At 42.8% G+C, this 27,071-nt stretch overlaps 2 protein-coding genes across 4 annotated transcripts in view; one reads left to right on the forward strand and one right to left on the reverse strand.

Annotated features, from left to right (window-relative positions):
• Positions 1-16,358, forward strand: part of AKT3 (AKT serine/threonine kinase 3) — a 320,125-nt gene extending 303,767 nt beyond the window's left edge. For all 3 annotated transcript variants that reach the window (XM_089919467.1, XM_089919426.1, XM_089919512.1), the window contains exons 12-13: positions 6,244-6,346; positions 12,834-16,358. In XM_089919467.1, coding sequence (XP_089775593.1) covers positions 6,244-6,346; positions 12,834-12,919 — 189 coding nt within the window. In that variant the 3' untranslated portion in view covers positions 12,920-16,358. The remainder of the gene's footprint in view (positions 1-6,243; positions 6,347-12,833) is intronic.
• Positions 16,359-17,984: 1,626 nt separating this feature from the next.
• Positions 17,985-27,071, reverse strand: part of SDCCAG8 (SHH signaling and ciliogenesis regulator SDCCAG8) — a 263,252-nt gene continuing 254,165 nt past the window's right edge. Inside the window, 1 exon segment of the mRNA XM_022579435.3 lies at positions 17,985-18,329. Coding sequence (XP_022435143.2) covers positions 18,300-18,329 — 30 coding nt within the window. The 3' untranslated portion in view covers positions 17,985-18,299.

The raw sequence follows: 27,071 nt of genomic DNA on the forward strand, positions 1-27,071 counted from the left end.
ATATATAGAGGACTTAAAAGAGCCAGAACAACTTGACAAAAAAATGAAGTTGGAGGGCCTACCTACCTGACTTCAAGACTTATTATTAACTCACAGTAATCAAATCAAGAGAGCTTGTTAATGAACAGATAACATCTTTATTCACCATAGAGTTGGGCAAAGAGATCAATACAACACAATAGAAAATCTGGAAAGAGACTCACATATATATGGTTAATTGACTTTCAATAAAAGTATAAATATAGTTCAACTTAGTGCTGAAACAATTGGACATCCATGTTAAAAAAATAATTTGCAGTATATATGAAATTAACTCCAAATGTATTATAGTTCTGAACATACAGGAGAAAAATCTTTGTGGTATTAGATTATGCAGAGATTTCTTAGACAAGGGCAAAGCATGATCCATAGAAAAAAAGTAATAAATCAGACTTTATCAAAATTAAGAATGTGTATTCTTCAAAAGTCACTGATAAGAGAACGAAGAGAGTAGCCACAAATCACAAATCTGACAAAGGACATGCATACAGAGTGTATAAAGAACTCTCTAAACCTAATGAGAAGGAAAAAAAAGGACAAATATTTGAGAAGACACTTCATCAAAGAAGAAATAAACTTGTGAAAAAGGTGATTGATTATTCATTAGAGAAATATAAATTAAAACATAGTGAAATACCACCACGTATTAGAATATAGAATAAAACGTATTAGACTAAAACAATGTTGGCAAGACTGTGGAACAACTAGGACTCTTCTTCGCTGTTGATAGGAACATGCAGCAATGCAACTACTTTGGGAAAGACTTGGGCATAAAGATTCTTAGCAGCTTTATTTGTTATAGCCCCAAACTAGAAGCAACCCAGAAGTCCATGGAGAGGTGAATGGATAAACAAATTGAGGTACATCTGTATGATGGAATATTACCCAACAGTAAAATGGATGAGCTATTGATAGAAGCAATGATGTGGATGAGTGTCAAAATAATCATGCTAAGTGAAAGAAACCAGACGAAGAATACATACTATTTGATTCCAAATACGTAATAGTCGAGAAAATATAAACAAATCACTCATGGCAGAAAGGAGGTCAGCTATTGCCTGCAAGGGGATAGAAGAGAGGACAGGATTACATAGGGTTATGAGAAAATATCTACAGGTGATGGGTATGTTCATCATCTTGATTTCATGGGTATATACATATGTCAAAACATCAAATTGTATACTCTTTTTTTGTACACTCTTAAGATATGTGTGCAGTTTATTGTATGTCAATCATAAAACTGTTCTTTAAAAGTACTTACCCTTGTGGAACTTGTATTTTACTGGGGAGGAGGTGTAATGACAATAAACCTGTATTTTGCATGTGTATATATAGGTGTGTATGTATCAGATGTTGAAAAGTCTTTTAAAGAAAAATAAAGCAATGTGAGGATAGAAAGTAATGGGGAGCGCAGCTGTTTGAGAGAGGAGGTCAGGTAAATGTAGTATCATGACATTTTAACAGACTAGTTTAAGCGCCCTGTAATCTTTTGAAAACTGTTTAAAGATTTGTTTCAGTTTTTTTAAAGTTTCAGGTGACCATTCTGTCTCTCATCTAAAAAGATAACAGCTTTCCCCTAACTTGAAGGCAGATTTAAGATTTACATTTCTGCCATCAGAAGGAACCATATGGGAAGGGTGGGCAGAGGTAAGCAAAACCTACTCCACATGCCCAATAGAAGCCCATTTCTGCTCGGAGAATTTCTTCTGGTTAATTCTTTTTTATTGAAAGGATGAGACCTATTTTTTGAACATTTGTAGAATGGTGAATCAGAAAGAAAGTCACAACCAGAATCCCAGTCTCCTACTTGCCTGCCAGAGAGGCAGTTATCCCTCAGTTTTCTAAAAGGAAAACCAAAAATTCTCCAGTCACTGTCATCGTTGGTGTTGTGTGCATGTGTATGATGCCAGTGAGGGACTTTAAAAATCATTGCTCTTGTGGAACTTTTATTTTATTGAGAAGGAGGTGTAATGGTGATGCATGTGTATATGTGTCAGATGTTGAAAAGTGTTGAAGAAAAACAAAGCAGTGTGAGAATGAGCTTTTGAATGAATGGAAGAGGGAAGATTTCCATCAGTGGAGTGAACTGCTTGCTTGTTTCCAGTCATCCTAAAAGAGCAGCTAGAAACATGTTCTGGTACCTTAGCAGCCATTACAGCTCATCAGTGGAACCTGAATTTGTTTCAGTTCCCAAAAAAGTGATTGCTAATGATACAGACTTTAGAATATCTGTGTACTGGGGGCATAGAGAAAGAATGTTAAAAAGAAAAGAAATTTAAAATGCTTTGTAACATGTGCTGCAAACTGAAATGTGGTGCTTTATTTCGAAAAAATGCTTTTAATTCTGCTCATCCCTTGGTTTTCTAAAACATAGTCTGAAAATCCTAAAGATGCCACCAGAAAACTAGTAGAGTTAATCAATGAATTTGGTAAAGTAGCAGGATATAAAATTAATGCACAGAAATCTCTTGTATTCCTATAACTAACAACGAAAAGTCTGAAAAAGAAACTAAGGAAACACTGCCATTTACCATTGCAACAAAAAGAATAAAATACCTAAGAATAAACCTACCTAAGGAGACAAATGACCTGTATGCAGAAAACTATATGACACTGATGAAAGAAATTAAAGGCGGTACAAACAGATGGAGAGATATACCATGTTTTTGGATTGGAAGAATCAACATTGTGAAAATGACTGTACTACCCAAAGCAATCTAAAGATTCAATGCAATCCCTATCAAATACCAATAGCATATTTCACAGAACTAGAACAAATAATTTTAAAATTTGTATGGAAACAAAGGCCCTGAATAGCCAAAGCAATCTTCAGAAAGAAAAACAGAGCTGGAAGAATCAGGCTCTCTGACTTCAGACTATACTACAAAGCTACAATAATCAAGACAGTATGGTACTGGCACAAAACCAGAAATATAGATCAATGGAACAGGATAGAAAGCCCAAGATAAACCCACGCACATATGGTCACCTTATCTTTGACAAAGGAGGCAAGAATATATAATGGAGAAAATACAGTTTCTTCAATAAGTGGTGCTGGGAAAACTGAACAGCTACATGTAAACGAATGAAATTAGAACACTCCCTAACACCATACACAAAAATAAACTCAAAATGGATTAGACACCCAATAGTAAGCCTGGACACTATAAAACTCTTAGAGGAAAACATAGGAAGAACACTCTTTGACATAAATCACAGCAAGATCTTTTTTGATCCACCTCCTAGAGTAATGAAAATAAAAACAAAAATAAACAAATGGGACCTAATGAAACCATAAACAAGATGAAAACACAACCCTCACAATGGGAGAAAATATTTGCAAATGCAGCAACTGACAAAGGATTAATCTCCAAAATATACAAGCAGCTCATGCAGCTCAATATCAAAAAAACAAACAACCCAATCCAAAAATGGGCAGAAGACCTAAGTAGACATTCCTCCAAAGAAGATATACAGATTGCCCACAAACACATGAAAACATGCTCAACATCACTAATCATTAGAGAAATGCAAATCAAAACCACAGTGAGGTATCACCTCACACCAGTCAGACTGGCCATCATCAAAAAATCTACCAACAATAAGTGCTGGAGAGGGTGTGGAGAAAAGGGAACCCTCTTGCACTGTTGGTGGGAATGTAAATTGATACAGCCACTATGGAGGTTCCTTAAAAAACTAAAAATAGAACTACCATATGACCCAGCAATCCCACTACTGGTCATATACCCTGAGAAAACCATAATTCAAAAAGAGTCATGTACCACAATGTTCATTGCAGCTCTATTTACAATAGCCAGGACATGGAAGCAACCTGAATGTCCTTCGACAGATAAATGGATAAAGAAGATGTGGCACATATATACAGTGGAATATTAGTCAGTCATAAAAAGGAACAAAATTGAATTATCTGTAGTGAGGTGGGTGGACCTAAAGTCTATCATACAGAGTGAGGTAAGTCAGAAAGTGAAAAACAAATACCGTATGCTAATGCATATATGTGGAATCTAAAAAAGCGGTACTGATGAACCTAGTGGCAGGACAGGAATAAAGACACAGATGTAGAGAACTTACTTGAGGACACAAAGGGGGGGAATGGGAAGCTGGGATGAAGTGAGAGGGTAGCATTGACGTATATACACTACCAAATGTAAAATGGATGGCTAGTGGGAAGCTGCTGCATAGCACAGGGAGATCAGCTTGATGCTTTGTGATGAGGGTGGGAGGGAGGCTCAAAAGGGAAGGGATATGGGGATATATGTATACATATAGCTGATTCACTTTGTTGTACAGCAGAAACTAACACAACATTGTAAAGCAATTATACTCGAATAAAGATGTAAAAAAAATAAATAAAATAACATGAATTAAAAAAACACATTGGAGAATAATTTAAAGATTTTTGTCTTATTTAACATAAATTTGGTGACAGTAACAGTGGAAAATGCATTGAATGATGCCAGTTGTGTATTTGTGTCTGTAAAATTTTTATAAAATATACTAATTTCTGTCACTCTGTTTTCCATTTATCTATCTGAATGGTATTCATCAGAGCACATACTCTGACTCCACGCCCTGAGTCTGGGCTTCCTATGTTAAAAAGAAACCTGTAGGCTCTCACCTGTGAGGCTGGAGCCCTGAGAATCAGGAGCCCCCCTCCCAGCCAGTCCCTTCCCAGGTAGCGGAAGTGGAGGCTCACATGGCTCAGGCTTCTGTCATCTCCAGCATCCCAAGACTTTCCCCCATCCCATGCCTGCTGCTGGTCAGAGGCGAATGAGTCCAGTTCTCTCAATCCTGGAGCAGTTACTCTTAATCTTTGGGGTCATGGTTCCTTTTGAGGAATGGGATAAAATCTATGGACAAAACGCTTGCACGTCACTTCGGGGGCTGCCAAGAACCCCTGTTCCAGAGGGTTTCAAGTAAGCAGAGTTATATTTCTCTGCCGCCAAGTATAGAGGCAGCACTCAATCTGTGACCTATGTAACAACTGTGTAGGTAACAGCTGTTATCAAATTGCACTTTTAATAATAACCTGTTCAGCTAGGCACCAGGAAGAGCTAGAGAAAGCCAGCAAGGTTGCGCTTTTCCCACCCTAGGAAGAGCCTACATTTTGTTTCAGCCCAAATCCATCGGTTTTGTATGTATTTTACTAGGAAAAAATATTAGGACAGACTTTTCAGTATCCTCTTCCCACCCTATTTTTTATTTTCTGCTTTTTTTTTTAACATCTTTATTAGAGTATAATTGCTTTACAATGGTGTGTTAGTTTCTGCTTTATAACAAAGTGAATCAGCTATAATATACGTACATTCCCATATCCCCTACCTCTTGCGTCTCCCTCCCACCCTCCCTATCCCACCCCCCCTATCCCACCCCCCTAGGTGGTCACAAAGAACTGAGCTGATCTCCCTGTGCTATGCGACTGCTTCCCACTAGCTATCTATTTTACATTTGGTAGTGTATATATGTCCACGCCACTCTCTCACTTCGTCGCAGCTTACCCTTCCCCCTCCGCCTGTCCTCAAGTCCATTCTCTACATCTGCGTCTTTATTCCTGTCCTGCCCTTAGGTTCTGCAGAACCTTTTTTTTTTTTTTTAGATTCCATATATATGTGTTAGCATACGGTATTTGTTTTTCTCTTTCTGACTTACTTCACTCTGTATGACAGTCTCTAGGTGCATCCACCTCACTACAAATAACTCAATTTCGTTTCTTTTTATGGCTGAGGAATATTCCATTGTATATATGTGCCACATCTTCTTTATCCATTCATCTGTCGATGGACACTTAGGTGGTTCCTTAAAAAACTAAAAATAGAACTACCATATGACCCAGCAATCCCACTACTGGGCATATACCCTGAGAAAACCATAATTCAAAAAGAGTCATGTACCACAATGTTCATTGCAGCTCTATTTACAATAGCCTGGACATGGAAGCACCCTGTTCTTTGGTTCTCAATTATTCTGTTTCACATAATCCCTCAAATATAATATAGAACAACCAGGTACCTACTGTTCTGTGTTTAGTCTTGACTGTGAAGCCAAATACCACATCTACCTTACACAGTCACTGAGCAGTCTAGCCTCTTGCACTATTCATTTAGTATTTGCTCTCTAATTTTATCCTAGAAATGAATTTTCCTAAACTGAAGTCTGTTAACAGTACTCTTTTGCTTCTTACAGCTTGTACCTCCTTTTAAGCCTCAAGTAACATCTGAGACAGACACCAGATACTTTGATGAAGAATTTACAGCTCAGACTATTACAATAACACCACCTGAAAAGTGTAAGTAAATCTAGAAGGAAATTGATTATGTTCTAATGCAATTGAAGAAAACAGCCTTTTTTTATAACTGGATATTTTCAAGGTCAAATTCCACAGTGACTTATTCTGTTCCATTTAAGAACATGGGGTTTTCAATGTGGAAATATCTAAATACAGGTAGCTAAGAGAAAAGTTTTTTTGAGTAAAAAAAAATTATATATGGAAAAATTGTAGAGTTAAGAATTATAGACTAAATTATAGACTAACTAGCCCTTCCTTACTATTCTCTAATAGATTATTTTGACATCAGCTGAAAGGATTCTGAAATGAAGACCTCCCACATTTCCCACTGCTCATTCAGACACAACCTTCTAAATTTTGCTAATTCTGGTCTCCTGCTTACTTAGTAGTCTTTAAATTCACTGTAAACTGAATCACTCTTTTTTACTTAGCTGTGTCTTATGCAGTAATATCTGTGAAGACATAATTTGGTTTGCTAGTAATTTTTGATATTATAAATTAAATTACATATCTATTAAAACTATACATTCATGCACCACTTAAAATCATTCCACATATACTAGTGTGTGCCCTACACTTTGGTGAAGACATTTCACTTAAAGGGAAGAAAAGGTTGTTATATAATTTATAAACATTCTCATATGCTGACAGAGGTCTGTATTCTGTCTTCATTAGTTAAGCAGTAAGGATAAAATTGAGTTTCAGGGACACATTTGGATAGCTAAAAGATTTCTTCAATCACACATCTTTTGGCTCACAATAACATCATTTTAGTTTTTTTCTCCTTTTCTTTTTTATTATATCCTTTCCTACATTCCTTCTCCTCTCTTTTCTTTTTAAAAGGCAGATTAGGGGCTTCCCTGGTGGTGCAGTGGTTGAGAGTCCGCCTGCCGATGCAGGGGACACGGGTTCGTGCCCCTGTCCGGGAAGATCCCACATGCCGCGGAGCGGCTGGGCCTGTGAGCCATGGCCGCTGAGCCTGCGCGTCCGGAGCCTGTGCTCCGCAACGGGAGAGGCCACAGCAGTGAGAGGCCCGCGTCCCAAAAAAAAAAAAAAAGGCAGATTAGTTGATGGTGCTAATTTACACTGAGTATCCATGAGAGGGAAGATTAAAGTGCTGTTTCAAGTGTGGATGTAGTGGATTGATTACAGCATTGAAAGGCAAACCAGGAGTCATCTAGGCCAAGAGTTTTTAACCTGAGACCCAGGGCCTGACAAAAAGAGAGACTATGAACACTGTGAAATGAAAAATATAATTATGTGTGCATATGTACTTTTCTTTCTTTAGACTCGCAAGAGGTTAAGAGCCTCTTAACTTTCATTTTATAAGGGAAGACATTAAAACCCAGAGAGAAGCTGAGCTTCCCTAAGTCCCGCAGTTAGTGTTAGCTGTAGTCACGAGCAGCAGTTATAGCTTGGCCGACGAGGCCCAGGTCAAGCTGTGAAAGGGCAGCATGTTGAAGCGCTGCTCATGGTTTGTCACCAGTGGTGGGTGAGGGCTTCATTGCTAGAATCAGAATCTCTGAGAGTTGAAGATGATGTTAGAAAGCCTGTGGAGTTGTGGGCAATCAGCTAAGGACCGTCTAAGTAGGAGCAGTGGGCGTAGCCTTGACATGGTTTCCCCTGGCCCGGCGCGGGCTGTGGTGATACAATTGTCTGAAATTCTGGGCAACACCGCTGAGTTGTTGGACTGGCCTAGGAGTACTTCCCACCATAGAGCCTCATCGTTTGGATATAACCTTAATTGTAATCAGACCACATTGTTCCCCTGCTTCAAACCTTCCAGGGGCCCCACTGCTGCACTCTAAATCCAACTGCTCACACCGGCTGCACAGCTCTGTCACATCTGGCCCCACCCTGCTCTCAGACCTCATCCTGTCCATCTTCTCCACAGTCCCTGGGTTCCAGCCCACCTTGAACACACTGTGCCTCACTGTGCCTTGGGACTGTGTGTTTACTCTTCTCTGCCTAGAATTCTCTTTCCCCAGACATATGCATGAATAAATTCTTACTTGTCCTTCAGATCTCTTTAAATGTCACTTTATCAGAAAGCTTTCTTTAGCCTCCCGACCTTAAAAACAGTGCAGTCCATCAGACCCCATCACCACCCGCCCCCGCCAATTCTCTACATTGACACCTTTACTTGCTGGTATTCTTCTGGTTCATTTGTCTCTTTGTTTACTGTCTGTTTCTCCAGCTTGAGTGCAGTAGCTCTGAGAAGAAGGATTTGGTTTGTCTTATACACTGCTAACCCCAGCTCCGAGTTAGGTACCTGGCTCAGCGTAGGTATTCAATGAATATGTGTTAAATGAGTAAATAAACAGATTATGGCGAGGCCTGGTAGTTTCAGGGCCAGAAGGAGGCCCGACTCTCTCCAGACAGTGCTGTTGCCCATCACAGCCCAGAATTTGTGTTTGGCTTACCTCCTCACGTGATTTCACAGGGAGCTTTGGGAAGTTAAATAGCGCTTTTGGTATTTGTGGATTCTAATTCTTAGAACAAACTAAATGTGCTATTTTGAAAGTCATAGAAATAGGTAGGCTGTGTAAATAAATGCAAAGCCATGAGTGCATATTTTACTCCAAAATGTTAACAGTAAAATCCCAGTGTAGAAGAGAATGATGGGATTGCAGAAAGCCCTGGACTTAGACCCTGCTTTGTGTCCTGGCTCTGCCCCTCACTAGCTCTGGAATGTGACAGGTCAAAGGGGAGTGCAGGGCTGATAATTTCCAGGAGCCCCGTCTTTCCCCTGTGTGTGCCTGAGAAGCCATCTCTTTAGGAAAGGCACCCAGAGTTCTCTATAGGTTTCAATAACCCTATTTTTAATTTTATTTAAGCATCAGGTTAACCAATCCACAGTGTTCTTTGTTCTGTGACCCACTAGGTGAAGGGTGATGGTAGGTAAATACCTAGCAAAAAAGAGTGGACATGGGGCTGGGGATGGGGGAGGGACCACTAAACTATGCTGCTAGCAGTGAGGAGTGGCCCTGGCCTGATGCTGGGCCCTAGGTGGCCCAAAAACGTGCATCCAGCAAGCATCGTCTAGACTGACAGCGTGTACCACAATCTAGAGGCAGGGGGACCCTGTGGAGCTGCCAACTTATTTTCCAATTCAGGATTTCTAGAGAGAAAAATCAGGGGAAGGAGCTCAGCAGGTGGGCTGAGGCCAAGGTGTGGAAACCAGCAGCCTGTCCTTTGCAGCTCCCAGCACCAGGCCACAGGGCTGGCCTCCTGCCTTAGGCAGTAGCCTCAGTAATTGTGGACTGCAGCACCTGGGTTCTTCCAGGGCACAAGGACAGTGTTTTTTCTTGGATTATCCCTGGGTATATCCTAAATTCCCATAAGAGGCAGATCAAAGGAAAATCTGTGAAGCCTTGAACTGTGATTACATTTAACATAATCTTTTCTTCTTGCAGCTTTGAATAGTGTTGCTGGTGAGAGACCACTGCAGCTCTCAAGCTGCTAAAAGCACAGAGGTTTTGTTCATAAAAACCCACAGTAGGACCATTAAGTTAGCGATTGTCTTCCCACTTGCCACCTTGCTTTTATAAAACAGAAAGGAGCTATTTTTTAGAACAAATCAGCAGTTAGAAAGGCAAGTGTTCCTTTTTTACAAACAGCTGCAGTAACATGCCAGATTTTCCTCACTGGTGTTAATTAATTGAACAGATTTTGGAATGTGTCATCTTGCATTATATCCATTAATGGTCCTCTGGCTTCCTCTTAGAGGAAAAGAGGATTTGTTTGAGCTCCTAGTAGCTTTTGCTGCCATATAATTACTTTGGTTAAATGCTCTAAGGAAGTTAGGCGACTAATGCTGCCTGGATCCAGGGATTCAGAGGTAGAATGTGGGGTTGATCCCCCTGTTTTCTTTTCCCGCATGTGTGCTATTTGGGTTTTTTTCATAGTTCATGTCCATCATCATCACTGTTCCCTCTGAACCTTCCTTCAGTTCAGGAACGCGTTTATATCCGTTGACTGGGTGTGAAGGCCTGGCTGGGGCAGCCGGCTGTCCTGTCAGCTGTCACTCGCATCCAGCTCTCCTCCTTCCACAGCCCCGCTGGCCTGCGCAGCACTGAGGGCCCAGGGGAAACCTTCATTCCTGCCCCAGCACCTTCCCAACTCACAGCTCCTCTTGGGGCCACGATCAGAGACTTGCCCCTCACTACTGCCAAGCTCAAAAGAACAGGAGGGAGATGGAGTGAGAGGGTGATATAATTGAGTGAGAGGGTGATATAATTGACTTTAAAGAAGATCCAGATGCAGGGGCCCTCATATGGTCAACAAGATTTAGATTTACGTTCGGAAATGGGATTAATTTGTTACTAAATTGACAGAATGAAGATTCTCTTTTAACTTTCAGCTGACAGTGCAGCCTCATAGCAATAATACTCCTTGGAAAGGAAATTCAACCCCTCCTCCTGTCGAGAGCCAGGCTGCCCTGGGCTTCAGGCCTCCCTGCCCCTGGTGCGATGCCTGGTTGCAGCCCAGCGAGCTGGACAAGCCCTTCCCTGGCGGACAACACCAGGCTTCCCACATGTGCTGTCTGTTCGCTGTGCAGAAACACACCCAGCAAAACAAAGCTGCTAGCGGGGAAAACTATTCCTTTGAAATGTGATTGGCACGTGTCAGAGTCTGAACATTAAGATTTCAGCTGCTTTTCCCCTAGAGAGTTTTTATAGAGTTTTACAGAGGTTTTATATGCCATCCACAGCTCCTACCGTCTTTAGTATATCTGAAAATACTGTGGAAGGTGTTTGACCTAAAAGATGGTTTGCTTGGTACCTAACTGGTATTTTATAAGGAGGCAGAGATTTCCCCAGATCGCAGTACTATCTGGAAATGAGGACTATAGTTTAAAAGGTCTGTTTGCAGGAGGGAGGTTTACACAGAGCAGGGAGCCTCAAATGCTACTTGTGAGATTGAGTCCCACCTAATACAGTGATACTTTCTGGTACACTCAAGGCTACAAAGTTTGGTTAGCAACTTGATCCCATTTCCAGAATCTTCTATTAAAAATAGAATACTGAAAAGAACAGGGAGAAAAGAGCATGAATGTTTGTTATTCTTCAGAGGCATGCAAAGCATCATCCTTTTGGTGTAACAGGGTCAGTGCCCGTGATGCAGTGGGGTCTGTCCTGTATTCCTTCTCCTATTACATGAAATTGATGCTCCCTGGAGAGGTTGGAAAATTAAAAGAATTGGTAATGTACTTCCTATATGAATTTGAGGAAGTGGAATTATTTTGCTTGAAGAAGGTTGGGTATTTGAAAGACTCGCTTATTTCCTGTAGCACAGCATATGACCAAAGGCACTGCAAGTGGAGCAGAGGGGTTTAGTGGGGTGAGCCCCGACGACACAGGGAGGGACTTTGCGCAGAGCCCAGAACAGGGAACGTTGTGGACTGAGCGACTGAATTCATGACACATGTAAAGGAAGAGCATTCTGACACTGCAAGATTTTAATCATCAGAATAGTTATAGGAAGAGGTTGGGTGATCCTTCGTAACCTTTCAAATGCAAGAAAACAGGGAAGAGGAAAAGGGAGGAGCAGCTTAAATGGAAGTCGTCTCTTTCCATGCCTTTCAAGTCTCCCAATTTGTTTCCTGATGAACTAATACTTAGATGCTGGCCTCTTTCCCTCTCTTTCCTTGACTTATTCTCTTTAATCTACTTTAAAGTTTTTTTTTGTTTTTGTTTTTGTTTTTTTGCGGTACGAGGGCCTCTCACTGTTGTGGCCTCTCCCGTTGCGGAGCACAGGCTCCGGACACGCAGGCTCAGTGGCCATGCCTCGTGGGCCCAGCTGCTCCACGGCACGTGGGATCTTCCCTGACTGGGGCACGAACCCGTGTCCCCTGCATCGGCAGGCGGACTCTCAACCACTGCGCCACCAGGGAAGCCCTCAAGTTTTATCATAGGAAAATTAGGAACAGTAAGTTAAGGCAGATATTAGATGTAGAATAAAGAATGTAAAATCTTAAACATGTAAATCAAGGGCTCAAATGAAATGGAATCCTAATAAGCTTTATTTTGCAATCACACCTAAAGCACCATGAAGAAGAAATGCAAGCATCTGAAGACAGATTGATACTGGATTCTAGGCAGATACTTTGGGTGCCTTAGGATTCTTTGACTTTGTAACTTTGACATGCATGTTTTCATGAAAGTAAAGGTTATGGAAGATCACTTGTTCCTTTTTATTTTTAAAAATCTTGTCTTCTTCAATAGTTTTTCACAGTTTGAGCCTTGAGATGTTAGTGTCTTGAAGGAGATGATTGGATAGTATTATTTCTTCATAGGTCATGTGTTTGAAAGTGAGAAAGTTTTTGAAATAAGTGTATCCATCCTATGTTTTATTGATAAACACAAGTTTCTGGGAGCTGTTGCCTCCGTTAATCTTTATTACGTTAGGGATTAGAACTATATATACCAGAGATTATGTCGCAAAAAGTTAATGTAAAATTAAAATAGCTGTTTCCTGCCCACAGACGATGAGGACGGTATGGACTGCACGGACAGTGAGAGGCGGCCGCACTTCCCTCAGTTTTCCTACTCTGCAAGCGGACGAGAATAAGTCTCTTCTGCTACTTCACTGTCATCTTAGATTTATTACTGAAAATGATTCCTGGACATCACAGCAGTCCTAGCTCTTACAAATGCAGGAGCACCTTCAGACATCCCAGACCAGTCCAAGGTCTTCACCCCTCGCCGCCTTTCACCCACATGAGAACACACATATATGCAGACATACTCGACTTTTGTTTTTGCATGAAATTGTATCTCAGTCTAAGGTCTCATGCTGTTGCTGCTACTGTCTTACTATTATAGCAACTTTAAGAGGTAATTTTACAATCTTTGGAAGTCATGAGCCCACCGTTGTTCATTTGTGCACCAACTGTCACCTTTGATCTTTTAATTTTCGTTTTTCCCTAACAGTGAAGGCTAAATGATTCTAGGTATATTTTTTAACTTTCTAGACGATAAATCAAAAACTAATTAGACTAAGAAGATTTAGTTTATAGTTCAGAACAAGCAATTGTGGAAGCGTGGTGATGTGCATATGCAAAATTTTAGTAAAGCATATCAGATCAGTGCGTAAAATAGGTATGTATCAGTAAGATCCTACTGGAATTCATTAGGAAGCATTTGAGAGAAGGAATGAACAACTATTAAGATAGATATATACATTTATAAATTTAAATTCTTATTCGATACTGCAGAGGAAGCCTGATATTACATGTGGATGTCCAGATTTCACAGGCAGTTGTTGGCAAAGGAACATTGTTCGACCAAGGAAGGAAGCATATGCACAGCAGGGTAGGTCACTTAAAGGGTCTACGATATGATTTGCACCAGAGAGCGTTTTATTTCCCCTGTTCTTGGAAACCTTTTTCCCTTCTTGATATTATCACCTCTGATGGCTGAAGAATGTAGACAGGTGTAATGATCCTGCTTTTCACCAAAATTTGTACACCAAGGTAAACAGGTGTTTGCCTTATTTGTTTTAATTTTTTACTTTCAGTTCTACGTGAATTAGCTTTTTCTCGGATGTTAAAACTTTGAATGTCCTTTTATGATTTTGTTTACGTTGCAGTAGTATTTATTTTTTAGTGATGAGAATTGTATGTCATGTTAGCAAATGCAGCTCCAACTTAACATAAAACAGACTTAACTGCAGTTTCTTTTGACCCATGTGCAAGGAATGTACACGCCGATGAGAATCATGCACTTTTTCTCCTATGTAAAAACAAAATTTTGATGAGGCTCTGAAATTGTACATATAGATTAGAATTTGGCTTTAGGAGAAGAGATGCTGTCATTTAACCCCTTGGTGCTAAAAATGAGAAATCCCCAACTATCCATGCCAAGGGGTTGAAACAAATGGATGTTATATTTGCTCTTTTGAGAATTGAAATATTATGACGGCCTGGCAACATAATGTAATGAAGAAAATTGAGACCTGGATGATAAGAAATGAACTTTACTTGGCAAAATGAACACATCTCAAGTATTTACGAAGTGGGCAGTAAAGGATAAGGACCTGGTGTGTTTATTCTGATCATGGTACATTTATCACTGAATTAAGCCATCAGGGAAAAAACAAAACAAAAAAGAACACCTCCAACTTTTCTTTTTCTGTATATACTCATGTCCTCAAATTCCGACACTTCTCACTGAAAGGGGACATGTATGCAAACCTCATCTTTCTCTTTCATTGATGATGATCTTCAGATTAAACCCTTTGGTGCTAGGAGCTGACATTTTCCAAAGCAGCCTATGAAGTCCAGGGGGCTCCTGACTCCGTGGAGCCATCGTGGAGATGTATTTTCGTTAAACTATCTGACAGCTCCCAAATGGAAGACTACAGCATGGCGTAGTGTACGAAAGAGCAAGTGACTTTCTAAGTAGGATGAATCATATTCATATGCAGATGTCTTAGCCTCTGGACGCTGGAAGTGTGGGTTTACAGATATGAAACCACTGCTGGCAGTGGGTGGACCACTGGGACTGACAGGGGGTTAAAGGGCATTTTACTAAGGCAGCTAAGACATATTCAGACATAGATTTTATCCTAATTTTTCATATTTCTACCTGAGTGAAGTTCATCCTTAGTACTGAGTAGGAAGTTACAGTAAAATGGTAGTTCATTCTTACTTACACATATAGCTCAACTTTTTTTTTTCACTTGGAATTATGTTGAATGTTTCACTTTGACAAGAAAGTAGACTAGAAGGTATGTCCTGTAAGTTGTCTTGCATCCATTATATAAAAAAGGAACAGGTGAGAGGAAGAGAGGAAAGCTGAGACTGGCTGGTATTCAGAGCATTCATTTCTTCAGAGGGAAAGTATACCATACACTAAGCACACAGATAGTTTTGGGGTTTTCCCCCCTCCCCAAATCTTAAGGTGATTTCCATGACCTTGGCCAAGGACACTTCCTAAGGATTAATGACAGCGTTGACTGTGCCTCAGGCTGGCCACTCTGCACAGCTGGCTCTCCGTCCCCAGCTGGTGCCCGGGGCTTAGTCCCGTATCCCCTCCGAGATTCTGTTAGCGTCACACAGGGTGTGTTGTTGGCTTTGATTTTTAAGAATCCCTTACTTTCACTCCCGGATCTCAGTCAGCTGGCATGGAAAAACAATAGAAAACCAGAAATGTGTGTAGAAGGAGATTCTAAAACTTCCCTCATGTCTGCCCATAGCTGAAGTTTCGGATTCTGGTGGACGGAAAGGCCTGGCCCTGGAATCACTCTGTCAGAATAGCAGAAGTTCAGGCTTTGCAGACTCCTTCCTGTACCAACTTCCTTGAAGTCTGCCTCTTGCCATGATGCAGCCATCTTGGAGGAAATTGGCCGTCTCTGCTTGGACCTTTGGCAGGGCTGCTCACAGCTTTGCTTTCCACACTAACTACATAGCATTATTCCAGTGTTTTCCATTTCCCATACCTGATTTCCAGCTTCTTAAAGCTGACTGTTCTTGCAAGGGCCACTTGCTTCTCTTAGAGTACAAAGTAAGGGCCTTCCTTACTAACTGCAGGGTCTTTCTATTACACCTCAGCGTACACACTTTGCTGCTACTGTTTGTACTGTGTCTACAGTAGAACTCCCTTATCTTGCTCCTGGTACTGCATTACAGGCAAGCATGAAATGTAAAGTATTTATTTAAATAAGAAGAAAACCTCTAAATTGGTAATTGAATTACCTCCCTGTAGCTTTATAGTTTGTGACATTTCTTGACCTTGCTAGTTCTTTCATTAGATCCGCGCAAGATCTAGTCATCTGGTTAAGGATTTCAAGCAGACGCAACTATGAACCCAAGAAACTGTATTACTATTACTGTTGGTCATACTAAAACTGTTTATTTCCTTAAGTATATGACCCACAAGGATGTGAAATAACTACAAGAAACTGTTTTTGTACACTGTACATCCTTAGTATTTTTACACGTATATGATAGGGATGCACATTATTTTCCTTCGTACAGACAGCTTAAATAAAGCACTATGTCAATCTGCTACTTCTCTGTTTATTGTTGTTGGATGTGGTTCCGTAATCTCAGAAAATTAAATATTATTCTTTTCTAAAAAAAGATGAATGGCGTCACCTGGTATTAACCCATTCTATATAAAGTGTGACAGGAAAGTATGTACATTTCTTGTAGCTCAAAACACACACAGGATTTATTTTATTACTTCAATAAAATGGCAGTAATACAACTGTACAAACTTTGATGAAGGGCTGCTTCCAAAGGGGGGATGCTGACTTCCCAACAATGGGTTTAGGAGAGATCTGTGAAGCTGGAGATAGAATAGGTATTTTTTGAGATTTGTTAAGCCCCTAGTAGTCCTCCCACCAGGTGGTTTGGACCCAGAATTCTTAAGGAATGTAGCTCATCAGTAATGTCTTCCTGATAATGTGTTGCGCTGCATACTTCCTTTCTTAGAGTATATTTTTAAAACGTCATGGCAAATTAACCAACTGAAACGTGGGTAATAGATGGGCAGGATGGTTGGACTACAGTCTGATTTACCTAGGGTCATTTTTCTGATTTTACCTCATAAACCTAAATACTATTGGAGAAACTTGGCTTTGCTCCTGTGACTATGCCAGATAGAGGAACGGCTTTGGGACCAAAGTTGGTCAAGCATGTTATGTGTATGTCACACAGCCAAACTGGAGGGCATTCTTACATGTGCTCTTCGCTCAAAACCACTGGGGTGGACAGATCCAGGAGGCTAACATAAAGTGACCTCTATAATTCTTTAAAGGTGCTATTTTTAGAATATTGTATAATTTATTTCCTGTTCCTGAAACAGAATTAGGGACAATTAATATATCTTATGTGACAACCTTTATGTCTAGCACACTTGATGAAATCAAAAAAACTTCTGAATCTGAATAGAAGTTCTATTCTTTCAGGCTTGAACCTTGTCCATGCTCGAGAGACTCAATGGTCTTAGCGGGTGTATCATCCCACCGCCTCCAGAGCCCTAATCCACATCCTTCTGAGAGACCATGAAGAGGATGTGATGTGATGTGATGTGATGACAGATCCGTGCCAGGGAGAACAGCCTGAGGTCAGGGACTTGTCCCGACTGCAGCCTTGCCCTTAGTGTTCCATTGTCATCCTCAAGGACAACACAACACTTACAGCGCCCATTTTTATTACTTTAAAGCACTTGAGGGCTTCATTGTGAATAGTAGAAATACTATGTTAAACTAAAATGACGATCTGTGTACAGATGTTTGATAGAAGTAAATTTTGTAATTTCACTGAGTACATTTTTAGCCTCCTCTCAATTACTGCATATTGAAGAAGAAACATGACACCACCAAGCCAAAGATGCTTTTTGTCTGTTTTTGTTGTTAACAGAGTGGAGAGGATAATGCCTAGTGCTTCCTGGTGTCTTCTGACTGTGCGCAAATTAGCAGGATGATAAATAATGGAGTCTTATGGGATGTCGATTAAAAGCAAATAAAGTTGAAGGATAATATATATAGATCTCTCCAAGAGGGAAAGAAACACAAATGGCAGGAAAAAACGTTTGGTCCTTAATACCGTTTAGCCTAGTAAAAATATGTGCCTTTTTTTGGTGTGTTTTTTTTTCATCACTACAAGATAAAAAGGAAACATTTCAAGTCTTCAGAAAATTCATTTATTGAAATTCACATGTGTAACAAAGCATACAAATGAGCAGATATAAAAACATAATAACTTCGAGCCTTTTCTGAAAACATACACCAGGAGGTCTCCTCATCTAGTGTCAGACTTCAGCTCCAGCCCATCCATCCTGCAGGGACCGCTTGGCAACGAATGTGGCGGTGATGACGCAGCCCATCGCAGTCTAAGGTGGGGTCCGCTGGGAAGGTCGTGGTGCATTGTGGCATATTACGTATAAATCAGATGAATGTAAATATCTCTTTGTAAATCATTTATTTCACTGTTTCATCCAGGTCAGCAATCAGATTGTGGCATGCTGGGTAACTGGAAAAAATGATAATAAAAAGTAAGTTTAAATAGATCATGTTCTTCAATGTGATTTGTCTTCTCACTGGTTTAGTTACCTCTTTCTAAGTTTTTGTAAAAAATTCTTATGCAAAAATTATAGAAATTGTACGTAACCAACTGTATGAAAAGTTTGTAGGAATATAAGGTGAACTCTTCTAATGCTTTAAATCTGAAGACACGCTATATTCCAGACCTCTACATGTCTCTTAAATAAGGGTGGTCTGATGACAGGACACAGCTAAAGAGCCATCTCTTCCCCCATGGACAGGAGAAAGGAGACACTGATTCGTGCCAGAATCTGTTTACTGAAAATTGCTCAGACATTACAGTGAGTAAAACTGGACAAAAAAACAGGATGTGGATAGACCAAGTGTCCCTAAGAAATTCCTGGTTAAATGATAACAAGCTAACACCTCCAAACGTTTAGATGCAGACAGTGTGTTTTAACATATATAAAGGCATTTTCACATGGAAACCACCTACCACATGCTGGAAGAGGGAATTTAGTGTGTGTCCTCTCCTAGTTTTAAACAGGAATAAATGTTTCAAAACTAGCTCATGAAAATTGGGTTGAGGGAGTCGCAAGTTAGGAAAGTACTGCTACCTGCCCTAGCGGATGTCGGATGTGGCTGTTCAAATTAGTTTAACCCACGTCAGGAAGTGGTGTCAGAAACCACTGGAAATAGTTACATTGCACAGGACATTTCTCGAGTACCTACTGTGTCCTGTGTGGGAAGATGATTCAGACACGGTCTTTGCCCTCCAGGAGTGTGAAGTCACCAGGATGGTAGAGACTAGCTAGAGGGCCAGGCTGATAACTACCGAATCCCAGTTCTCACTTCAAGAGATGAATTGGAATGTAATGCAGGGACACGGGCCCCATCTGGTCTCTGTTTGGCTGGGTGAGAATCATCTTCAAGAGAAACAAGTGGGCTCTGCACTCCCCAACAGAGATTTCCTGAATTAGAGAGGGCTCTTGTCTACCCAACTTAAGCCACGATTACTTGTGGAGGATTTCCAAGACAGGACGAGTGATCAGCGTTTCCAAGATCAGAGTTTGCACAAGAAAAATATGAAAATTAGCCTGTTATCTTTTTTAAAAAATGAGAAAACGTTTACATTTCAAGTAGATTTCCCAGCGTATGTGAGACACTCATGACTTTTTAGTGAGCAATCCTGTGGGTTTCGACACAGGGCAATTAGAGTATCGTGTGCAGCCCCTGCTCTCAGACAGTGGGGGGCCCCGGACGTGGTGAGGAAGTGAGTGGTGTCTGTGTGCATCTCTCTGGGGGTTTGGGAGGTGGATGGACCCTCCTTCGTGGCGCCCACGGGGCTCCTGGAGCATCACAAGGAAGCCAGGGAGCCCCAGGGCCCTGCTGATGCAGAAAGGGCGCCCCTGTCCTCAGAGGCTGCCGCCAGCTCCATTTGCCCGTCAAACACAGGATCTCCAAGAGCTGATTTGCCTTCTGGTCCTGACTGAACTGATCCAGTGAATGACTGGCTTGAATGACCCTCCCGTCCCACAGACAGGCAGGCTGCCTGCCCACCGGGTGCTCTGGAAATGGTGGCTTACGTTCTAACTTTAGAGATTCGAGGGTGTCTTTGAATACGAGAATAAGCATAAACTGCAATAGGCACGTTTTCAAAAAAAAAAAAAAATTTTGACCTTGAGGTAGAAAAGACACATACGTGTAACACGTACAACACAGAACAGTGAAGACCTGAAGTAGAAGGGAAATGTATTGTGGGAATTTTTTAAAACCAAGCTCCAGGAAACGGGCAGTTCTCGCATGAGTCTTCACGGTTCCCGCCAGGAACTGCCCATCGCCTGGCCCAGTCCCTGCTGGTACTTGCCCAGGGGTCAGCCCACAGTTCTCTCCCGGGCTCCATCGGTTTTCTCTTTCATTTGGTTTTGGTGCAAAGCCCTGCATTCCTCCTCATAGTACTTACTGTTCACTGCCCGAGCCGTCGTGAGCATTCAGCAAATGGGACTGAATGAATCATGTACCCTATGTCACTGTCTTCCTGCTAAATAGCTCTCAGTGTCACCCTTGGATATCTGGATGTTTAGTAAAGAATGTTTCTCGGTTCTTCCCCTTAGGCAGGGAGCATGTCCAGAGAGACGGAATCTTTAGTTACTGCCAAAATCTGGCTCGTCTGCCATCACTTCTGAGGGACATGAGCCATGCCTATTTCCAGAAAGCTGGTTCACTGCCCACACCGCTGTGGACACCGTGAGGTCGGGCTGTAAGGGAGATGAGGGTGTGTGTGCCGATGGGACACAGCCAGTGTGAACCGTGGCTTGAGCCCTCAGCCACCGTGTTCCCGTCCCTGGACAATCACACTTGTCACCGAGGCCCCTTGCTGTGGCCCCCCTGGGTGGTGTGGCCACATCTGCAGTTGTCGGTGGCTGCCCTCCAGATTGAGGAGGGCTGACAGCACCCTGGCAGCTGCTCTTCTGCAGCGCTGTCCACAGATGATATAAATGCTCCCCAACTGCAAGCCCGCTATCAGTGACCCGTTTTCTTTGTTCTCGTTTTAAACCCTAACAGAACCTTCTCTCCACAAACCCTGACTTGTGTGTCTAATTTGTTTCCGAAGTTTAAATTCAAAGTTTAAAAAACGAGTCTCTCTGGGTGACCTGAATTGTTCCCCAAGCAGCCACACTGTGGGGTCCAGCCGAACCTTCTCTGCGGCTTCGTTCCCAAGCCTGCAGCTCAGGGACGTCACGGCACCAGCTAGGCCCTACGCATACGGATGCACACGGTTCAGCCTGCCCCTTGTTTCCACCATGTGTCTCTTCTCTGTGCATCTCCACTGGCCTCTTAGCAGCCCCTCCCAATGGAATATCCCTCCTTCTTGCTTTTTCCCTTGTTCATTTGTACGTTTTCCGTCTCTGTGTGGCCAGGTTAAAAAAAAAAAAAAATGGACCTGTTCCTCATGCCTCTGGCAGAAAAGCATCTATTTTTAACTCAAGAAAGAAGGTAGAATCCCTCCCCCAACCTCTATCTGGGGCATTTCAAAGCTTGGCCTCAGCTGACAGAGCTCCAGGGAAGCCCCCAGTACCCTCCTCCATGTGTCCCCACTTTGGGAGCCAGGCCACTGCTCTGCGGCTTTCTCAGCTGGGGCCCAGCTCCAGGCTGCTGCCCTGTGAGAGAGGGGCCTCCCTCCCCCTTCCATGCAGCCCGTGGCCCAGGGAATGAATACCAGTCTCTCTGGAAGTTCATTTCCCTGCCCATTCATTTCCCAGTTTTAGTCACTCCACTCCTCTGGGCCTGATTTTTCCATCTGTGCAAAATGGATGCTAAATGATTTCTCCAAGTGGCCCTTTCAAGCCTTCAGCAATCACAGTGCTACCCTGCTAGACGGTCATCTCTTCTGGGCCCTAGTAAGGCAGAGAGCTCCGTTTTAAAAGGAAGCTGGTTCTATTACTTTTTTTTTTTTTTTTTTAACCAGAAACTGAGTGATGCGGAAGCAAAGAACTTACCTGAAGTGGTCCAGAACTGTGATTTGAACCCAGGCAGTTTGACCTCAAAGTCCAGGCTCTTTTTATGCTATTCCAACCAGCTTAGTGAAAGAGCAACCACGTTTGATATTTCTGGGATTAAGTAGGAATCAAATATATCAGGCAACCCGGAATAAATCAGCCATGTGACCTATGGGTGGTCACCAATTTGTCCTCACCAGTCCCCTGCAGAACTTTGTAGAAACGTGGCCTCAGACATGACCACTGACCTGTAAGAAGGCAGTTCTCCATCCAGCACGGGGCTCAAGGTCGCGAACTGCAGGTCAGGAGAGGCCTGCCTCTGCCCCACACAAGTCACCGGAGCTCTCGCTGAGCTGTGTACCCCTCCGGCCAGCACAGCTGCCAAACGGGCAGGAGTTCACGGCAAGGTCGCCACAGATCCTCGATTTATTCTTCCCTCCCAGCTGCCTGGCTGGGTCTCTGACAATGAAAGCTCTGTGGCAGGCAGAGTTTAGGCTCCATTTTCCCTGGACTCTGGGGCCTGGCTTTGCTACCTCTGGGCTCCAAAATCGGAGAAGAACTACAGAAGCCAGAAAAACGCAACGGTAGAGGCAGGACAGACTTCCTCGCAGAAAGAAAGTGTGGACAATGACGCTGTAGCTTCCTGAAAAACAGTAGCTCGATCTGGACTTGGGACTTGCAACGTGAGGGGATGCAGCGAGCCCTGTGCACAGACAGGAGCGGTCAGAAGCGGAGGCCACGCGCGCCCAGGGGCGGGACTGCTGCGCCAGGTTCTCCCCAGAGCACACTCCAGCATGGGGGTTCCTTCCACAACCCTCGGGATCCCCAGCGTGTCATCTTCCAGCGTTCTTGAATCTCATGAGTCACGAGAACTTCCCTTGCACATGGGCAGGGGTCTGTGTTTTATACGCACCATGTTTCCATGGTAAATAGATTTTAAGAATTCCCAAAGGACAGACAGTGTCACCAACAGCAGAGAGTGGAGCCTCTGGCTGCCTCATGTTTGAAAGCGTTAAAAATAAAGACAACATTGACATTTGGGGTTGTAATGTGACGGAATTACAGTCTTTTAAAGGCAAGAACCACTTATCTACACTACATGTAATATTCAGTGTTTTGTTCACTTGTCTAATTGGATTAAAATATTTAGCTCCCTTTAAAATCTTGATTGTGAATTTATATTGCAAAATGTAATGTCTGACTCGGGAAGCAATAAGTGGAGCAAATGTATCTGAAGCAATGTAAAATTCAATTTATTTTCCTTCCATGAGTCTTATTCTGAAATTATTCACTCTTGGACAAAGTGAACTAACTGTTAACAAAGAGCAAGTTTGGCTTAAATGAAGCTGTATGCGCTTTTCAATATCAATTACACACAGGGCCTTTAGTTAAAAAAAGAAAAAAAGTTACACTATGCTATTTGAGTTTGAGGAAGCTTGTCTGAGGGCCGCCAGACCCCAGGTTAGAAATGCCGCGCCAGGGTCTTACGTCATCCTTTAACAGCCCTCAGGCAGCAGGGAGTTAATGACATTTTCGCTGCATATGTTCAAGTTTATTTAAAAAAACATGCAAGTCACTTCGGTTGACAGTGTCTTGTACACAGTTTTGAAAGAATCAGGGCAAACTTTAACAGAGTCAGTTTTTATTTGAAAAATATTTTCTGGGAATGTATCAGTGTTTATTTTTGAGACTGACAATTCGGGTGAAAATCAGGATAAAAACAAAAAAACAACAATTTGGTTGAAATCAAATTGTTTGTTTTCATCTATTTAGAATTCTTTCCAAAAAATCTTGGTTCAGGAGGAGGCTTTTTAATTTATTTTATTCAGTGTATCTGCTGTTCTATTCAAGCACCATCTGTCTCGCAGGTAGCTAGCTTCGTGGAAGTGCCGACGTAACTGGGTGAAGCCCTCAGGGCTCAAGGAAGGACCACCACAGACTCTGTGGACACCTCCAAGTCCCAGCTGGGCGACCCTACAGCTCAGTTTGCAGGGGCCCGCAGGAGCTGCACAGCCCTCACTGGAGCGCACAGTTCTGAAGCCTCCCCCTACCTTTCCTTCAGGTCACAAATGGGCCTTTCCTCCCTTCGTCATCATCTGTGTCTTTGTTTCTTGTGCGTGTTTCCAGCTTTCTTCATGAATCCTTTGGTGTAACAAGGTAATCTCCATGATTTTGAACATAATCACATATGTCTGCTGGATCCATGCACAAGTTTAAATCAAATTAGAAAGTAAATTCACTGCCAAAAATGCTCAAAAGTCATAGGGCCAACTGATTAATCACCAATAAGTCAGTTTCAAATGCTGTTTTCTAAATTGTAAAAGTGATGCATCTGAAGGGACTAAAAAGGCATCCCTCCCCAGACTGAACACTGAGGACGGAATCAAACAGCCTTTTGGGACAGAGGCTATCAGAAAATGCAAATCAGCTGAAACCATATCCATCACCAAATAAATGTACAAGTAAAATAATCTTGATGTAAATGACAGTCCTCCAAGTGGACAGATAATTTCCATTCTTTCCCGTCTCTCGGATGCCATTCTCCCCAAGAAAAGACCCTTAAGTTCCTCACCAGCTGCCGCCACCCATCCTGGCCAGATGTTAGAGCCCCAGGCGCTGGGTCACAGACCCCTGACCCCGCTCCCAGCTGTCAGGCCTTACCAAGACTCCCCTGGGGCCCAGGTTCTGTATCCTGGACACCACCCCTCAAGTCCCCACCCCCCAACAACCACAGTCACTCCCGTCCCTGAAGAGAACAGAGGAGTAAGACTGGGTTAGTGTTTTCATGTCTCTATTTCACTACAAGAACTAACATAGCAATTCATGATGTTTCAAAAGCTGTCTCCCAGAAGCGTTTTCCCCAGGAGTGAAGCAGGAGATTCATAAAGCCAGTGTTTTTAATCAGTCCTAAACTAAGAACAAGTCAGAAGAGCAGCCTTGGACTTGGCAATCAGCAAACTGAGCCACGTCCACTGGGTCAGCCACAAGGCCGGCCCGACTCTCGCCAGGCTGGCCACCACACGACAGCAGCGTTTCAGGGGAGACGGGAATTCTTATGGCCAAAGAATGTCACAGCGGCAGTTAGGACGTTGAGCAGCCCCCTCGGCCAGGCATGTTGCTGTGCATGTTTCAGAAGTTAAGCAGAAACAATTTAGAACAATAAAGCCTCCTAAACAGGCTAGATGCTTCCTGTCAGAGGCCACTGGCCAACCCGAGCTTGTCATCTGCTTCAGGGCCCGGGGCTCGGCACAGGAACAAATTGGAGGGATGTGACTCAGCTTCAGAGCAGCTGCCCAGGCCAGAAAATATCCATTCTCTTTTGAGAATCCAGTGGATAGAGATTTTTAGAGTTTGACGTGCAAAATTATTATGCTTAATTCATCCAGGCTGGGAAAATGGAAGCCTTTAGCTAAACCATCCCGAAACCAGAGACAAGACAGAGGAGTCTCTCCCCCGGAGAAGGATGGGTGTGAAGTGGGTGTGGCCGGTGACTCTGGAACCCTCAGGAGGTAGCACCCTCCAAATACCTGCCGGAGTCAAATGGCAGCCTTACTTACCTCAAGTAAGGCTCCCTGGAAACTAAACTCACAGTTCAAGTTTATTCCACGGCAGAAACAGGTCTAACGCCGCACTTGGGCGCAAAGAGCGGGCCTTTGCTTTAGAGAGTAGAGAGCTTGCCTGGGTTCCTGTCTCCTCTTTGAATGCTAGTATTTGCTACTGAAAGCCAACATTTTCTCTACCAAGCTTCTTTTGTCATGTTCACATTAAAATAATTCCAAATGCAATATCTGAATCTGAAAGATCCCTTTAGAGATGAGCCAGATGGGCCAGTATCAGATAGCATAGGATGGTCAAATCATTTCTGTTGCTTCAGGCAAGGGAAAAAAGACCTGCTCATTTTTCTGAGAGAATTTTGAGGTGTTAGGGTATTTTTTAAAATGCATTTTACAAAAATTTTGCAATCCATTTGGCAATTACCGGGTTTTTAAAGCCCTGGAAGAGGTTTCTAAGCATTGATGATCCATGTTAAGATCTAAGTGGGCTGTCAGGTAGGCAGATGGGGAGTTAAAAGGCAAACCCCACAGGATAATGATCTGGTCCAGAGTGGAGAAGAAACTACCACCTGCTCAGAGCTTGTATAGAAGACTCTCCACAACCCAAGTTCTGAAGTCGTTCTCAGCTCTTGGAGGTCAGGAGCTCCACTGGTGCTGTGAGTCCCTCCAGCTGTCTGGAGACCCGATGGCCGCAACCTTTGGCTGGCACCACCCAGGGCCCCCCTCAAGGACCTGCCCAGACAGCTGAGTTCTGGTTGAGGTCTGGCCGCACAGGTACAGGATGAGGTGACTGCACACATTGGAGGAGCTGGGTGAGAGCAGTGAACATCGTTTCATGGCTGTTGGTCCCACAGGATCTCTGCCCAACCTGTGCTTCTCCCAGGACCTTCCCCAGTTTGGGGAGGAGAGAGGAAAAGAAAATCCCTGATATTTCTTTGGCCTGTAATATGCAAGACAACCTGCCATGCACCTCGCAGCTGCCTCATTTAACACTTCCAGTGTCCCTTTGAGTTAGGCTGGTATGGTACCCACTATGCAGATGTGGAAACTGAGGCTTAGAAAAGACTTCAATGACTTGTTCAGGGCCTAGGGACAACGATGCATTCTGGAATCATTCTCTGTTCTTTCTGCCTCCCAACACTTTCAGAGGCTCTCAAACCCTAGTGTCTTCACTGAATTATCCAAACAGCTCATTAAAATGCAGATTCCTGGGCCCTGCTCCCAGAGATGCTATCTTGGTGTGTGTGAGAAGAAGCCCTGAAACCCATGTTCCTTTTTTTATATGTTATATGATGCTTATACAAGCATCCCGGATGCCTGTGTGACTGTAGGGCGTGTGGCTTGTGTACCACCCTTCCCTGCAAGCAGCCTCAGAGGCCCTGGGAGGCGACAGTGCAGGTGTGTCTCCGTCCCCCAGCCTGAGCTCAATGACTGGCTCCTGGGGATGCTCATTTACTATTTGTGGAACAAATGAGGACTTTTGCAGAGGGGTTTGGTGGGCTGAGTGGGAAAAATCACTCAGAGGATAGTGGCTCCTCTATACCTGTTTGGGCACATGGTCATTTTGAAAAAAGAGACAACTGTCTCATCGTTTTCATTTCCTGATGCATTTTTCCCATTAATCATTCCAAGCACTTCTTGCACGGCGTCCCCCGGGCACTCATGGAGCACCTCATT

This window comes from Delphinapterus leucas, chromosome 1 (genome assembly GCF_059928025.1).
Source record: "Delphinapterus leucas isolate spDelLeu-1000000601 "Yukka" chromosome 1, BTC_Dleu_Yukka2, whole genome shotgun sequence".
NCBI classification, from domain to species: domain Eukaryota; kingdom Metazoa; phylum Chordata; class Mammalia; order Artiodactyla; family Monodontidae; genus Delphinapterus; species Delphinapterus leucas.